Below are 17065 nucleotides of genomic sequence, written 5' to 3' on the forward strand. Positions count from 1 at the left end.
ACAGGGCCCTGCTCACCCAGCTTTGTGCAGAGGGAAATTCTCAGTGGCTGTTGGAAGTGCCTCTGCCACTGTGCTAGCAGGCGCTGGTCGGAGCCCGGGCTGGGCTCAGACGGCAGCAGCACTCACCAAAGTGTGGCCTTTGCCCCAGTTGGGGCAGCCTTGAGGTCTTTGGCTGAGGCCAGGACTCATTGCTTTGCAGGGGTGGAGAGGCCTTCTGTGAGCATGGGGTCCAGAAAACAACAGTCTGACATCTTGGCCTTCTGTGCCCCACTGCTGTGAGAGGTGACGTACGAGCTGTGGCCCACAAGGGAGAGGATTGACATTCACCGCCAGTGTGCCGCCTTCCTGGAGAGGCATGCGCACAAATGCCAGAGGTGCCACAGAGGGGACTCTGGCCTTCCACCGCTTCGGCGTCTCCAGCCCCCAGAAGCAGGGGAGCTTCCAGGGCTCTGCTGACAAGGACGACTGGCACAGCTGGGAGGCCTTAGTAGTTGCTGGAGAACAGCTGAGGAGGGCCAGGACCCACACCGCAGAGGGCAAGATCCTGACAGAGGGCGAGCAGACAACTCTGCGGGCTGAGGATGGTGGCGAGTGCTCCTGCCAGTGTGAAGCCATTGCCAAAGCAGTGCTTGTGCCCCTGGCTCGCCACTGCAAGGCTGTGGACAGCACGTCCCAAGCCCTCTATTACATGCTGGAGTGTGCAGCTGCCTACCTGCACATCGCCAACAGCTACATAGTGAGTTACCCTGCTAGCCAGCACGAGCTGCATTAGTAGAGAGGAGACCTGCTGCCTGTGTGCTTATTCCAAGGCCCTCATGAAGCTGAGCAAAGCAGAGGTTCTGAGGAGCTCCCTCAAGAAGAAAAGAAATGCTGTAGACCGCTTTGAGGAGGCCATCTTCTTCAGCCTCAAAGGAGAGGTAAAGAGGCAGGCAAAAGTGGAAGGGTGTCCGGAGGGATGCAGCCATACGCTTTCCTTGCTGGCAGGGAATGTTCCTGCCACAGCCAGCCCCTGGTCCATTTCTGCAGTCTCTGCAGATCTTGGGCAAGTCCTCTACATCTGCATGCCTTCCTTTTCCTGTACAGGTCTGCAGGAACATGGGATGCGTGAAGCTGGCCAAGGAAATGGGCAGGCAGGTGCTGAGACTGCTGGAAGAGCGGTTCCCCTGGACCCATGCCAGGGCCTTTGTCAAGTCTCAGTGGGAACAGCTGCAGCATGCTCCTCAGGCCACAGGCAGAGTGTCCTCCCTTCCCCAGGAGGCTCGATAAGCAGCAGAAGGGACAACACGGGAGAGGAAGAGCCATTTTGTACCTGCTCCCACACATCCAGGCCCAGGCCTGCCCAGGTTTCAGCCCATTCCCAAGCCATAGCAGTGACGTGAGTAAATCAGACCCTATAGCCAGTAAGGATATAGAGCAGGTATGTGTTTATTGGTGACGTGCGTACACGCTGGTGCAAGGGGGATCGTTCCACCTAACTTGCACACCGTCTGAAGAAGTCGTGCTATAGATATAGGTCACACTAATACATAATCAATAGTTGACAGGAATTCGGATACATATTCACTACATTCCCGAGAGCCCATTAGCATACAGTGCGTGGTAGGTCGTGATGAAGGCTCATAGTCTTCCTCATGAAGGCTCCTAGTCTTCCTCGCTGCAAGCTTCTGACCCTGAAGGGGGGGCATCCCCCAAACCGGTTTCAGCTTGCACTTCAGACATCTAATCACCTCCCTGCCAAATGTTTTCGAGCTGTTCTCTAGTCCTTATCTTTATGGCCTTCACTCTCCTTGTTATTTTGGACCGAGAACCTGTGAAAGTGCTTGGAATCCCTTGTTTTCTAACACTCTCTACCTAAACTCTCTCTATTTGCTCCTTATGTCTACCTTGTGAAGCTGCTTTCTCTTTTCTTGCTATGAAGCCCTTCTTTCTATACTGCGGGGGCCTGATTTTGCCCTTCAGCAGGACTGAGGCATTCAGGCGTAATGTGTGGGTAGAGCCAGGGATGGCGCTGCCTCACGCTGCCTCCCATGTGCAGCATGGGAGAAGAATGTACACCTTTGGGTAAAAAGCAGCTTGTGCTGAGGGATGCATCTCTGGTGTGCAGTGCCGGTGCATGCTCCATAGCGGTCAGCTGCCCCCAGCAGCACTTCTTCATTTCCCCCTTCATCCCGGCCACCCTCCTGGCATCAGGTCCCTTCCTCCAGCAATGTAGCTGGCTAGCCCCACCGCCTTGCTTTCCCTTGCACTGTCTGACTCAGTGCTCCACAGCTGTGGCTCTGGGCCCAACGGTTTCTCTTGTGTGGCAGGAGGAAGAAGCAAGCCTGGCTGGTTTGGCAGAGCAGATGCCTCTCCTTGCTCGAGGATCTCTACAGCCAAGAGGGCACATCTGGTGGACGGAGGTTCTCCCGCCTGACAGCACTCATGAAGGCCAACACAGACAGCAAGATGCGCTCCTGTCAGGCAGCAGACTCACACATTGGACAACCCTTCAATTAAGGAAAATAAGTCAGGTTAAAAGCTATGTGCTTTCATGGGGTGCTGAATCGGTAGCTACAGATGTGACCTTGCTAAGCCAGCTTTTGGCTGCTGATAACAGATGCTTTTCTACAGGCTTAGACAATCAGTGCAGACAGCGGGTCTCCTGTTTCTCCAAGTAACATAATTCAGGTGCCCTGTGTCTGGAATGCAGACAGCCTGCTAGGACAGTAAACCACAAATTAACAAAGAAGGAGCAGACTGGTGGAAGGAGTCATAGGCGATGAGACAACTGGCCAAAGCCATTCAAGGGTCCACCAACCTGACCCAGGTCAAAGAGCATACAGTGAGGAAGATGACGACCTTCATCAGAAAGACCATCAAACATTCATCAAAAGACCATCAGAAAGACCATCAAACCACCACCAAGAGATACGACGCGTGTGCAGACTCCCACACTGGACAACCCTCTTTTACTACTCTACCTTAATAAATTCTTGACTTCCTTACGTTTGTTGTTTTTTGGCCTTTCTTGAGATCTGGAAAATGTAAAAACATCTGATCTTCATGTACATTCTAGATAGAATATGTCTTTCTAAACACAGGTTTTGTCACTCAGGAAAATCCAAGCTATGAGTGGGTATGCCTTTCAAAATAGAAAAGCATCTTCTAAAATTCCTTTAAACACATCGCTGGGGTTTTGCCAATTAGGTCGCATTTGAGCTTGCAATACAGAGAAGTGAGACTAACGAACAGTAGCCAGGCTTCTACTTGGGGTCTGCCTTTGATCGGTGGAATTGCCCTCTGTCTTAGGAAGTGAATAGGTTGTGAAGAGCCATATCTGAGTAACAGCCATGACCAGGTTGAGAGCTTATGGGTGAAAATCAGGGATCAGTCCAGTAAGGGGCATCTAGTGGTTGGGGTCTGCTCCAGGCCACATGATCAGGGGGAGCCTGTTGACAAGGCCTTCTTGCTTCAGCTGCAAGAGGTGTCATGCTTGCAGGCTCTTGTCCTCATATCTGTCCAGATATCTGCTGGGATAGCGGCACGGTGGGTGGCAGACAATCCAGGAGGGTTCCTGAGTCTGGACAACTTCCTGGTCCAGGTAATAGATGGACCAACCCGAGGTGGAGCCTTACTGGACCTGGTGCTCACCAGTGCAGAGGAGAGCATTAGAGAGGTTAACATTGGAGGCAGCCTGGGCTGTAGTGACCATGCCCTGGTGGAGTTTGTGATCTGGAGGAATGCAGGCCTGGCAAAAAGCAGAGTCAGGACTGTGAGCTTCAGGAGAGCAAACTTCGGGGTGCTCAAGGAACTGCTGGGTGGGATCTCCTGGGATACTGTCCTTGAGGACATGGGTACAGAATAGAGCTGGCATCTCTTTAAGGACACCCTTCTGAGAGCACAAGAGCTCTCAATCCCCCAGCAGAAGAAACTGAGCAGAGGAGGTGGCTGATCGGCATGGCTGAGCAAGGACCTGCAGCTTAAACTGAGGGAAAAGAGGGAAATGTACAGAAAGTGGAGGCAGGGTTGTGTAGCCTGGTAAGAATATAACGATGTTGTCTGTACGTGTAGAAATAAGATTGGGAAAGCCAAGGCAGAGGTAGAGCTGAACTTGGCGAGGGACGTGAAAAATAACAAGAAGGGTTCTACAGGTACATAAGCAGGAGGAGACAGGCCAAGAAGAGTGTTTCCCCTCTGATAAATAAGAACGGAGAGCTGGCTTCCTCAGACATGGAAAAAGCTGAGGTACTCAAGAAGTGCTTTGCCTTGGTCTTGACGGGTGGTCCAGCTCCTCCCCATGTCTGCCAGGACCCTGAAGATCTAGGCATGGGTGAGAAGAGCAAGTTTCATCCCAGTGTCTGAGACCTCCTCATGAAACTGAACGTGTATAAGTCCATGGGGCTGGATGATATCCATCCCAGGGTTCTGGAAGAGATGGCTGATGTGGTGCCAAGCCACTCTCCATCATATTTGAAAAATGATGGTTGTCTGGTGAAGTCCCCTGTGACTGGAAAAAGGGAAACCTTACTCTCATTTTTAAGAAAGGCAGAAAGGAAGATGCGGGGAACTACAGGCTGGTGAGCCTCACCTCTGCCTGGGAAGATCATGGAGCAGATCCTCCCAGGAGTTATGTTAAGGCACGTACGAGATAAAGAGGCGGTTCAAGACAGCCAGCATGGCTTCACCTAGGGCAGATAATTCCTGACCAATCTGGTGGCCTCCTATGATGGAGTAATGGCTTTTATGGATGGGGGAAGGGCGGTGGATGTCATCTACCTGGACTTCTGCAAAGCCTTTGGCGTGGTCCCTCACCACATCCTTCTCTCTGAATTGGAGAGGCATGGATTTGAAGGATGGACGGTTTGGTGGATTAAGAATTGGTTGGCTGGACACAGCCAAAGGCTTGTGATCAGTGGTTCTGTGTCAGGGAGAGGCTGGTCACAAGCCGTGTCCCTCAGGGGTTGGTCTTGGGACCAGTGCTCTTCAACATCTTTATCAATGACACAGACGGCGACATCGAATGCACCCTCAGCAAGTTTGCAGATGACACCAAGCTGAGCAGTGCAGTCGATACACTGAAAGGAAAGGGAGCCATACAGAGGCACCTGGTGTTGCACGTAGTCTCCGTTCGCTCGTCCGGTGTTCGTCCTCTGTCCACATGTAGGGCTTACTGCTGGGCGAAACCGACCCTTTACCAGGTCGGGGCCAGATGCTCACCCAGACCCCAGGAGTAAGTGAGGCAAATGGCGTTTATTGCTATAGGCTACGTGTTTAAATACAAGTGTTTCCTCCAATCACGAAGTTACACTTGGCACACACAGGTGGCATAACACACAGGTGGCATAGGAACCTGCACGCGTCACACCTCGTTTCCCTCGCTACGCCTACAACACACCTCGTTTCCCTCGCTACGCATACAACATCTCCCCCTCCCTATGCCGATAGCTCCCGTCACATCGCGTTCGGAACCTACAGCTGCTCCCTAATTCTATGATATTTTATGCGTTCATCCATAAACTGATTCATTGTTCTCGATAGACAATCCTGAAAGCACTTGATTATACATGGAATGATAGCTAATAGACAGGCTATGACAAGCAAGGCAAACAGTAGCGTCTTAACACCTTTCGCGAGCCACCTTCCTAGATCACCAAACGTGCGCGTAAACCAATCCCCTATGGGATCATCTTCCACCCGTATCTTCTCTGTATGTTCCTTCATGGCTTGGAGCGCCTTGTGAATGGACTCACTGTGATCGCTGAGATTGAAGCAACACATCCCTTCCACATCTTGACACCCGTGTCCCTGCGCCAGGAGTAAGAAATCGATGGCTGCTCGATTCTGCAACACTGCGTGCCGGATGCTGCTCGTGTCCTCCAGCATCGCATTCAATATTAATGATGTTAAATTCGCTTGCTTAACCGACCAACATGCCAATCGTTCGATCTCCTTTAAGGCCTGTGCTGCTGCTATACCAGGAGCAAAGAAAGAAGCAAATATCCGGGCTGTCACGCTCCATAGCTGTAGTTCATCACCGCAGTCAGGCGAGAGACGACTCAGCGAGCGCCTGCTACGGCGGTGACCCGTAATGTTCGGCCCATATGTTATCCAGGTGGTAAAGTTGGGAGAGAGCATAGTCAATTGTCCTAGATAACAGGGCCCTCCCAAGGCATTACGCGGGACGCCTTGCCAAGCCCTGTCCCCACAAATCAAGAAAATACCTGGGGGGAGTGCCTTAGCAGTCCCATTGTTCCACAACACCTCTGGCTGTTTCCCGAAGGTAAACCCATATGCATAATAATTCCATTCCGTCGTGCAATTACCACCGCAACCCGTCGTGTTGCTGGAACATTTTGTCCCGTTGCTGTACCCCGCTGACCATTTTCCCCTTTTTGAACTACACCAATTAGAAAGGTCCCCTCTATAGTAACGAGTCTCGTTACTGGTGAATCCACAATATCTACGACTTATTGAAAAACTCTCTACGTTTATTGGACTTACCATCGTCCATGATTGGTTGACATAGGGCCTTATAAGAAGGTCATCACTTTTCCATTTTGCTATGAAGTCACGCAATTCTGCTTCCGCCCCACCAGTCCCATTAAAATTCCCATCAAAATTGTGACAGACTCTACTGCGATTGTTCTCTTTATAGCACACCGAACCAAAGGTAACACACGTACGTGTTGTTCCATTCTTGATCATCTGGGACCCTAAAATATCCAATTCTTGGGGGTCCCAAGGGAGAGTTGTATTTAGAGCCTTTATCAAGCATGCTGTTTGGCTGGCTAAATCGGCATCGTTATCGCAAGCAGTAACATTAGTGACGTATCCCTTAAAGGTGTTCAGAGGATACTGTGGAATGCCTATCTGTCGCAAGAAATCCCGCCCCAGAAGAGTTCCGGGGACACGCGCCACCAATGGTGTAAGCAACGCCGGTTTCTCTAAGGAGCCATCCCTGTTAATCACAACCCCTTGTACCTCATTGGTAGACCGGCGTGAGGGGGTCGCCCCTCCAACCCCCATAATAGACTGCGAGGCCTCCGCGGGCCACGAGGATGGCCATTCTGTTTCCGCGACCACAGTAACGTCGGCGCCGGAATCTATGAGGGCAGTGACAAAGATAGATCGAGGGCCTTGAAAATCCGGCAGGAGGTTGGTGCAAGAAATAGTGGCTTTCACCAGAGGGCGCTCATGGGTACTTAGAGACAGCGCCGCCATGGGTAAACTTAGGTGAGGGGCCCGCACCGATCGAGAAATGAAGTTGCCGTGCGTGGACGGTCTCCCGTTGTTATTTCCCTGGCGTGGAGGCCTACGGGCCCTGCATTGTGGTGCTGTATGACCCCTCCGCCCGCACTGCTGACATGTTACACCTCCACCCATGCCCATTCTGCATTGGGCCCTAATATGGCCCAACTGGCCACATTTAAAGCAAGGTCCTAACTGTCGGTCCGCACTACGATGGTCCGCCTCCCTACAGGCCATCATCACTCCTGCTACCGCCGCAGCTACCTCCCCTGCCACAGACGGGCAGGCCTTTTGCTTATCTAGGACATACTTGATGGCCTCACCAGGGTTTGGAGCCTCCACGGCGCCGCTCGCAAAATCCCCTGCACCCCTTCACTGGACTTCTGATACAAGCAATCCAGGATGACGGGACCGTGAACTGCTCTGGGCAGATCCGAGCCTTCCACTGCCTTAATTAATCTGTCTGCAAACTCCTGAAACGGCTCTGTGGGGCCTTGCGCGATCTCTGTCCACGGAGTAGTGGGCTCAGCACTCCTTGCAAGCTTTCGGAACGCGTCTATTGCAGCGTCCGTAGTCGCTATCAACTCTCCTGGTCTAAGTTGACAAACTTGTGCTTGAGGGGTCAGCAGACCTGGTGCATTGCCCGTTAATCTCTGTATATCGGACCCATATATGGGGTTTCTTTGATCACCCTGCGCCGTAATCAGCATTTGTTTTAATTTGGTATGCCACTCCTCTCTCCAGAGCGTATACTGCACTGGTTTCAACACCATGCGCATTAAATTTTCAATATCATAAGGCAGCATTGGGCCCGATGCTGTGAGGGCCTCAAGGGCATTCATCGTCAATGGCGATTTCAGCCCTTTCTTTTCTACTGCCTCAATCATCCTTGCTACCCCCTTTGGGTCCAACGGGACCCAGATTGGGCCTCCCTCCTCCAAGACAACAACTGGGAGTGTATAAGTTGCCGCCAGGCCTTTCTGTGCCACTTCCTCTTTGATCTGCCCCCAGTCAGTAAGCTTAAGTCTCCCCTCCCCCTTTCCTTTTGGGGATGGTCCCGCCCCCTGCTCCGATGTCGTTGCCAAGGAAGGATATAACGGCTGCTTAGGGTAGGGCGGGGGCGGCGACAGCGCAATAGAATTAGGAGGGGCCGTCGGCGCCGTTGCACCCCCCCCCCGAGCCTCTGCGACTCTTCGTTGTCCTTCTCGCAATCTTCCTCTCTCTCCGTCGCCGTTTTTTTCGCTGTCGTCTGAGCGCCGGTCTGAGCGCCGGTCTGAGCGCTGGTCTGAGCGCCGGTCCTGCAAAACTCCAAAGACCCGCTCCCCGAGCTCCCTCCCCGCTCATGACCGCGCCAAGTTTGTCCTCTTCCCTGGCCGCCTTAAGGGCTCCTAACATCAGTCCCCACGTTTTAAGTTCCGTAGCCTTCTGACTGGCCATGGCGCGCTGGCATAGCGCCGAGGTGAGCAAGTCCCACCTACTCGAATCCAAAATATGGCAGGGAGAGTCCAGCTCCCCCAGCTCATTTAACAGCGACAAAACTGTCGCGATCTCCTTCCGGGAAGGAGTAGATTTTCCACAGTAGTCCTTACAAAACTGCACAAGTACCTTAATGACTTGGTCCATTGTTACGTATGCGACCTGCCGCCACCTCGCAGGCCCTTCTCCGCGTCACGGGCACGCCGGGCAGCCACCCTCAGCAGACAGATCACGTCGGGGTCACCACTTGTTGCATGTAGTCTCCGTTCGCTCGTCCGGTGTTCGTCCTCTGTCCACATGTAGGGCTTACTGCTGGGCGAAACCGACCCTTTACCAGGTCGGGCCAGATGCTCACCCAGACCCTAGGAGTAAGTGAGGCAAATGGCGTTTATTGCTATAGGCTACGTGTTTAAATACAAGTGTTTCCTCCAATCACGAAGTTACACTTGGCACACACAGGTGGCATAACACACAGGTGGCATAGGAACCTGCACGCGTCACACCTCGTTTCCCTCGCTACGCCTACAACACACCTTGTTTCCCTCGCTACGCATACAACACCTGGACAGGCTGGAGAAGTGGGCTCATGACAACCTAATAAGGTTCAAGAAGGCCAAATGCAAGGTGTTACATGTGGGCCAGGGCAATCCCAGATGTTTACGCAGACTGGGTGAAGAACCCCTTGAAAGCAGCCCTGTGGAGAAGGACTTGGGGGTCCGATGGACGAGAAGCTGGACATGAGCCAGCAGTGTGCAGTCTTAAAGGGAGCCTAAAAACAGGAGTGGAGTCAACTCCTTGAAAGGGTAGATAATGGCAGGACAAGGGGAAATGGTTTTAAGTTAGAGGAGGGGAAATTGAGGTTGGATGTCAGGAGGAAGTTCTTTACTGTGAGAGTGGTTAGGAACTGGAACAGGCTGCCCAGAGAGGCTGTGGATGCCCCGTCCATGCCTGGAGGTGTTCGAGGCCAGGTTGGATGGGGGTCTGGGCAGCCCGGTCTAGGATTAAATGTGGAGGTTGGTGGCCCTGCCTGTGGTGGGGGAGTTGGAGATTCATGATCCTTGAGGTCCCTTCCAACCCGAGCCGTTCTGTGTTTCTGTGATTCTGTGAATATCCAGAAACTGTATGGGCAGTCCCATACTTTAGCCACTGCCCACATGGTCTTCTGCCCTGCATGTCATAGTTTCCAATGCAGCCAGTAGGTGATGTCTTCTGCTGATGTATTTTCCAGTCATCTAACTTAGGCCAATGTGTTAGCTTCATCATTGCCAGGTGACTGCAAGGCTTGATGTTTGGAGACACAGCCTTTCCTCATATGTGAGAAGATCCAGGCCCCTAGTAATTTCTGTGGCCCTTCACTGAACTCTCTTTAGAAGTTCCCTGCATTTTTTTAACTGGGGAGCTGTCTTGCTCCAATTTATCAGGAGAAGAGGTTCTTTGATATATGTATACCCAGCCTGAGATTAAGAAACAACGGTTCAAATGTTACTCCGACCAGTTTATTATAAAACCTAGTCATTCAGGGAGATGGGAAGGGGAGAAGCACGATAGAAAAGATAGGAAATAGAAGCAAGGAATCATTATAGGAAGCAAGAGGGAGATAGTCACTACCATGGTCCAATGTGGTTCATAGTTCAGTCATTGATCTTCAGTAGCGGTGGATTGTTGGGTGTTGTTCGATTGAGGACACGGCGACAACGAAGATGACGACGACGATGACGACGACTGCAATGGCAGTACAAACTTATAAATAAGTCCAAAGTGGTCGAGACAGCTCTCTTTTGAGTGACAGCTCAAATCCAAAGTGGTTGAGTCAGCTCTCCTTGAGTGTCAGCTACTGGCTCTGGGATCTAAGCAGAAACTGCTTTGTTCCCATCTTCCAGGCCTTGCCAGCAGATAAGAGGGAGCAGGGATGCCCACCTACATCCTGTTTTTCACAGGACACGATGGTATCATTCCCCAGTTTTCCCACACCAAGCTGTGGTGGGAATAGGGCTATGTAGTCACAGGCCAGATGTTCTGCCAGTAACGGCTCCTGAGCGCTCTCTTCCAGAGGCAAACAGCGCCAGAGAAATGCTTTCAAATGTAAAATGGTCCACACAGCGATGTTGATTGCCACACGGCAACACCGACCTCTCATCTAAATCAGAGTCTTATCAAAAGAAATGCCTCAGAAAGCAAGTTTTGAGTCAAAAATAAAGAAGGATTCATATACCACCCAGTGGCTCAAAGGTTGCTTGAAACTGATGCACAAATGACCGTTCATGGTGGTAAAGAAATGGAAGGGAAGGGAAGGGAAGGGAAGGGAAGGGAAGGAAGGGAAGGGAAGGGAAGGGAAGGGAAGGGAAGGGAGGGAAGGGAAGGGAAGGGAAGGAAGGGAAGGGAAGGGAGGGAAGGGAAGGGAAGGGAAGGGAGGGAAGGGAAGGGAAGGGAAGGGAAGGGAAGGGAAGGGAGGGAAGGGAAGGGAAGGGAAGGGAAGGGAAGGGAAGGGAAGGGAAGGGAAGGGAAGGGAAGGGAAGGGAAGGGAAGGAAGGAACTATCAGTGACATAGGCAGTGGAAGTCAGCATCGCAAGCATCCTGTAGAGCCCTGCAAAAGACTGGTGAGAGTTACCCTGGCGGCATCCTTTGGCAACCTCAGGTCTCTGTAAGCTCTCAAGCTGTGTCCTAAGTCCTCCCGTGGTGCTGACTCAGCTCTCCCTGTCTTTGGTGCAGGAGAGCTGGTCTTCAACTCCTTCCTGTTTCCTGCCTATCTGCTCCCTGCTTTGCCCATGGCCGATGGAGCCTTTTATTCCTCGCACCCAGATTTGCACGTGTGGATGAGAGCATCTGCTTATGTGCGCTTCTTTTCTGCTTGTGGTGTCAGGCTGAGTGACAGCTCCCAGCCAAGCTTTGTGGTTAGCGAGACACGGAGTAGCTGGAGATGGAGTTCTCTGTGTCACTAAAGCATGAGCTTGATGGCTGCCGTGAGCCAAAGCAAGAGAGTTTGTGTGTTTGATTTCTGTGTTGGGCTGAGCGGGTAGAGCAGGGCAAGGGGGCTGATTTGGATGTGCTGCTTTCTGAATACGGTGCTGTTTGCGTGGCAGTGCTTCTGGCGTTGCAAATTGTGTCAGATGTCAATGAATTCCTTGGAATCTGTTGAGTTGACTTGTGTAGGTTTCGTTCTCCTGTTGAACCCTTCCTATCCGCTTCTGTGCATAGCCATGGCCTTTGCTTCTTTCTTGCCTTTTTTTCTTGGTTGCACTTGGCACTGTGCAAGCCGTGTATTGCCAGGGAAGAGCTGGAAGTGCTCTGGAGTTCTGGGGGACAAAGTGCCAAGAAGCAGCGTGCAGCTTCAAAGCCCGAAAGTTTGGAGAGATGAGGGATGCGCAGCGTGCTGCCTGGTTCAGGACATGATGCGCTCTGCAAGGCGCTTTCCATGAAGACCTCAGATCTGCGCTCAAACTGCATCCAAAGCAACCCAATGCCCCGTGCTTGTTGTACCCGGAGGTATCGGTGCCAGGAGTTGCTGCTGTGTTTGCAGTGCCCTTGTGTCAGCAGGGTGACGTTCATGGGGTCCAATGCCCTCAGTCATTCAAAGCATCCTTGCAAATGTTCCTAGTGAGGGGCATGTTTCATTGACACCATAGGTTGTTTTCTGGAAAATGAAATGAGGTGGGCTTGCATACCTCCAGATGGTTTTCATTTCCTGCTGACCACAGTGCACGTCATGTCTGCTGCCATTGCCCCACGGCCCTGTTGTGGTTTAAGCCGGTGGGTGGCTCAGCACCACACAGTCATTGCTTATTCCCCCCTTCCCGGTGGGATGGGGGAGAGAATTATGGGGGAAAAAAAAAGAAGGTGGAACTCATATGTTGAGAGAAATCTCTTTCCAAAGGTAGAGAAAAGGACAGAAGTAATGGATGCACGCACACACACACACACAACACATATATATATGAATGTATGTAAGAAGTGATGTAGAAGCAGTGGCTCAGCACCTCCCAAGCAATGGGCAAGCAGAGGAAGAGAGTGAGATGAGCCTCCCACCCCGTCCATAACCCCCTTCCACTTGATGTCATATGGTATGGAATATCCCTTTGGCCCGTTGACATCAGCTGTCCTCATTTGGTTTCCTCCCAGCTCCTTCTTGAGAGCTTTGCTGAGAACGGCCTTGGCTCTGTACAGGTCTGCTTCTCAGAAATTATAAACACTGAGAGTGTTCTCACTGTTGTAGCATCATAGCAGACACTGAAGAAAAATGGATCCCACCTGAGACTAAGACAGCCCCCCAGTGTCCGTGCAGCGAGCCGTGTGGGGCTGCAGGTCGTGCATTCCCTGGCAGCATTGGCCAGGGGTGCTGGGGAGGTTTGCGTGCTCAGCTTGGGCATCGCGCTGCTGTGCGTGTCAACACAGCATGCTTCGTGCTCTCCGAGCAGCAGAACAGCGTTTCATCACAAGGTGCCGTAATATTTACTGGAAACCAGATGCATTTGTGTCTCTGAGGCTGGGTTTACCCTAACGAGCTCTTCTTGATGAAGCTGTTTTGATTCCTTTGTCCGTGTGTGAGCGGAAGCGCTTATCCCCCTTGTGTTCTGTCCATGGTATTACTCTGTGTGGGCAGAAGGAGCTGGTGGATTCAGCAGCAGTAGATTCTGTTGGTTTCCTCTGTGCTGCTTCATCCCTGGAGCTCGCTGCTGCACGGAAGAGTACAGGCGTGTTTATCCCAGGGCTGCTGTAAAGGGGAGCCCGTTGACATAGCAGCGAGCAGCAGCTAAACGGGCATTGCAGGAGGAGGGCTTTGCAGAGGAGCAGAGTGCCTGCGTCCATCTGTATCCTCGGATAACGTTCTGGCAGTGAGGCAGCAGCTATGTGGCCAACAGTGAGTGAATGCAGACTTGGCCTGGGCTGCCACGTGGCGCTTCCCTAGCCCGCTAGTATACCTGGCAAAGCACAGCCACCCTGCACCACAGCAAGCGTTTGTCTTAGTGTCATGTTTCATGTGAAGCTCAGGCACGGGGGGCAGCTTCCCCCCAAGAAAAGGAGGAAGAAATGAGGTCGTCATGGAAGCCAAAAGGCAAAAATGCGCTCGGGAAAGAAATTGGCAAAGCAGGCTGGTAGCAGTGCTGTGTTTCTCTTCCTTTATTTCCATCCAGGTGCAAGAGATGGCTGCTCTAAGCCGCCCGTGGATGCAAAGAAGGACCCTAGTGTGGATTTGCCATAGGCCCAGCAAGAGGCTCAACAGGACCAAGCGCCGGGTCCTGCACTTTGGTCCCGACAACCCCATGCCAGCTTCTCCAGGATTTGGCTGAGATTCCAACCACGCACTGATTTCCCGAACGCTGGGGTGCCCTTTTGGAATCCTGTGGTCTTGTGACGTGGTCTTGCCTCCCCACCTTGTCCGTCCATGGTGGAGCAGCCGGTGGCCCTTAGTGATGTCATAAGCGGCTAGAATGAGGGGAGGAGCAGCGCGTGCTGCGTCCCTTCATTGGAGCGCTTGAGCTCGGCGTGTGTACGTGTCTTGTTGCACTTGTGCATCTACTGAGTCCGTTCGTCTTCATCCCGTCTTGCGCAGCGCCTTGTAGGTAAGCTGAGACGGTGTGGGATAGACGGGTGGGCCGCGAGCCTTGAGGACTGCTGGCTGGCGGAGCTCCTAGGATCATATTGCTTAGCCTGGACCGTCAGAGGCCATTTTCCCCCGGGCCATCCATTCCAAAGCCATCCATCAAGGTGGCATTTGTGCCAGGGTTCTTCCCTGGTTCTTCCCTTTGCTCAATTGTGCAAGCTCACTGACCTCCTCTTTCTCCCTCCCCTCTCCACCCTCCACCTGCTCCCTTGGTGCAGCTTTTGCTCGTGGAAGATCAGAGCAAAGTGACAAGGAACGGCTGCGGGTTCAAGGATCTTCTTCTCCCTTGTTCTGATCTCTTGCCAGGTACGTGCCACGTTTTGTCCCCCCCCATGGTTCAGCAGCCCGTGTTTAGTCACACCGTGTGTAGTAACACAGCCTCGTCCAGCTTAGATGTGACACTGGAAAAAATGTGTGGGTTTTCTCCACTTCCCCTCCAGCTCAGCCCTCGGCAGGGTGCTGTCTGTAGTGCTGGGAGTAGCTAGTGTGAAGGAAGGCAATCCCTTAGGCAAAAGCCCTAGCCCCACTCTGTGCAAAGCTGCAGAACATGAGCCAGGGGCACAGGCGTGCATGCTTTGGCTGTGTGAGTGTGCCCGACAGCTGTAGGGAGCACAGCGGGCATGCAGACAGAGGAAATGCGTGGGCAAGGCTGCGGCCGGCGCTGGTGGTGAGGCTGCTGCTGGGAGCCGGGGGCTGGGGAGCAGCTCCAGCCCCAGCAGCGACACCTCTCCCTGGCCTGCTACTGCGCTCTCAGCGTGCTGCGGGCAAATGCATCTGCTGCTTTGTGCCAGAGTCCCCATCTGCTAGCAGAGGGACAGCGACTTGGTCCAATGCTGCGTATTGCAACGGCCGTCCCGTTTGAATAGACTGCACAGAGTTGTTGTTTCTAGAACACCTGCCTCTGCCAGTGGGCAACTGAGAGTAGTTCTGAAGAAGACTCTCAATCCCAGTGCTGTGTGAACACAAGGAAGTGATTCTTTTTTTGTTGCAGCTTGTCGCGCCTGCTGTGATGGGCATCGCGAGCAGCGAGATCAGCCGTGGGCCTGACCGGGCGTTGACGGAGGTACAGTGTGAAGCTGTGCTTGGTCTCTGTTCCCTGCCTTGAGCCAGCACAATGAGCCACAGTTGTGCTCTCCTGCTTTTCAAGAGAGAGAGCATCCTTCCGGCTCTCTCGGTGTCCCTGAAGAGCTGCCTTAAAAGCTTCATTTCTTGCTAGTGGCATCGAGATGGCACCCTGAAATCCTCCTTGTTTGTCCTCAGCTCCTCACCATGGCCTGTGCTCTCTGTTTCAGCCTGAGAACCAGGGGAAGCCTCTGCTGGTCGATGAGGAGTCATCTCTTATATTCCAGCTATTGCTGCTGGCCATGTTATCAAGAGCTATGTTGCCCAGGCAGCAGATGAGCTCTCCTTGGAGGTAAGCAGATAAAGAAGGCGTTCCTTGTTGTCACGGACAGAAGAGTATGACATGTGAATGCATCAGGAATATTCTCAGACACCTTCAGAATGCCTTGTGAGGTGAAGCCCAGAAGATGCAGGTCCAGATAGGACTTGCACTGGGTTGGATGCAGGGAGGAGTTCAGCCATGTCTAAAAGACGTTTTGATTTGGCATGCTTGCACTGTATTCTGTGTGGTGTGTAAGGCAGTGGCTCTTGTACCTCCAAGCCCAGCTTTCCCAGGAAATGCCTGGAGAGCTGCCCGGTGCAATTGCTCTCAATCTGTGCGCTCTTTGGCAGTGCAGAAGAATGGCGCCATCTCAGCTGTGCTTTCCTCCCAGCTGTGCTGACGCTGGGATTGATGTTGCAATGTCTTGCAGGTGGGAGACCTGGTGTGCGTTCTTGCTATGCCAGCAAAGGAGCAGAGCCCCTGGTGGAGAGGCAAGCATGGCTTTCAGGTAGCACGAGCTTCAGACTCCTGGGCGCAATTGCAGTCAAGTGAGGAACGTCAGCTTAGTGCAGCTCTGCCCGCACAGGGTGTCTTCTGGACGTCAACAGTTTCCCTGTGTCGCTGTCAGAGGACTTTCCCTTTGGCTATGGGCTTGGGTGGGAAACTGTCTCCTCATGTGACTTAGAAGCAAGAGCCTCTCGTGCTCAATAGGCAGTCAGGAGTTGACCATCTCTGTCCTTGTACAAGCACGGAGAACAGCCATCTTATGCTCCGTCAATTGCTTTTGTAGGTCTTCTGGCGGCAAATGTTGAATGAGGGTTACTTTTCTGCGGGCCGTTCTTTCTTGGTTGAACAGTTGAGGCCTGAGAAATGCTGCATTCAGTATTCCATTCCCTCTTTTTGTTCTTGTTCCAGGTTGGTTTTTCCCTGGGAGTGCGTGGAGCTCATTAGTGGAAAACTTCCTGAGGCCCTCATCAACTCAGCGCCAAGCCAGGTACGGATGTTACATGTGATGGCGCGGGAAGTCAAATGGAGTCTTTTTCTGGGTGTGTTCTGTGTTGAATACCTCCTTTATCCATCCCACGTTCTCCTCTGTGTTGATGATCCTCCTGCATGCCACGGGGTGTAGGGCTGCTGTTTTGTAGGCAGTGAGAATGGGGCTTGGGCAAACGATAGGATCCTTGTAGAATGGCTTGGGATGGAGGGACCTCCAGGATCATCAAGCTCCAACCCAACCCCCGTGCCTCAGGCAGGGCTGCCAACCTCCAGTTTGAATGCCAGACTAGACCAGGCTGCCCACGGCCCCATCCAACCTGGCCAGGACTCCTCCAGGGACAGGGAAAATCTGTTGTTGTATGTACTTGTTGGCAATGTTCTT

At 52.6% G+C, this 17065-nt stretch overlaps 2 protein-coding genes across 2 annotated transcripts in view; both read right to left on the minus strand.

Annotated features, from left to right (window-relative positions):
* Positions 1-5210: 5210 nt before the first annotated feature.
* Positions 5211-7368, minus strand: LOC121108327. Its single transcript, XM_046905654.1, has 2 exons — positions 6300-7368; positions 5211-6269 (listed from the first exon to the last, which is right to left on the minus strand). The coding sequence occupies exons 1-2, from the start codon at positions 7366-7368 to the stop codon at positions 5449-5451; spliced, it is 1890 nt and encodes a 629-aa protein (XP_046761610.1). The 3' UTR covers positions 5211-5448.
* A 1704-nt stretch (positions 7369-9072) lies between these two features.
* The window catches only part of LOC121108470, a 55896-nt gene continuing 47903 nt past the window's right edge, over positions 9073-17065 (minus strand). Inside the window, exon 2 of the transcript XR_006932490.1 lies at positions 9073-9264. The gene's annotated coding sequence lies outside the window, so the exon portion shown is untranslated. The remainder of the gene's footprint in view (positions 9265-17065) is intronic.

The sequence above is a fragment of the Gallus gallus genome, chromosome Z (genome assembly GCF_016699485.2).
Source record: "Gallus gallus isolate bGalGal1 chromosome Z, bGalGal1.mat.broiler.GRCg7b, whole genome shotgun sequence".
NCBI classification, from domain to species: Eukaryota; Metazoa; Chordata; class Aves; order Galliformes; family Phasianidae; genus Gallus; species Gallus gallus.

Coding starts and splice junctions, on each gene's coding strand:
- LOC121108327 (XM_046905654.1), bottom strand. CDS start 7,368: ATGGGCATGGGTGGAGGTGTAACATGTCAGCAGTGCGGGCGGAGGGGT. Junction 6,270..6,299: donor CACGACGGGTTGCGGTGGTA/ATTGCACGACGG, acceptor ATTATTATGCAT/ATGGGTTTACCTTCGGGAAA.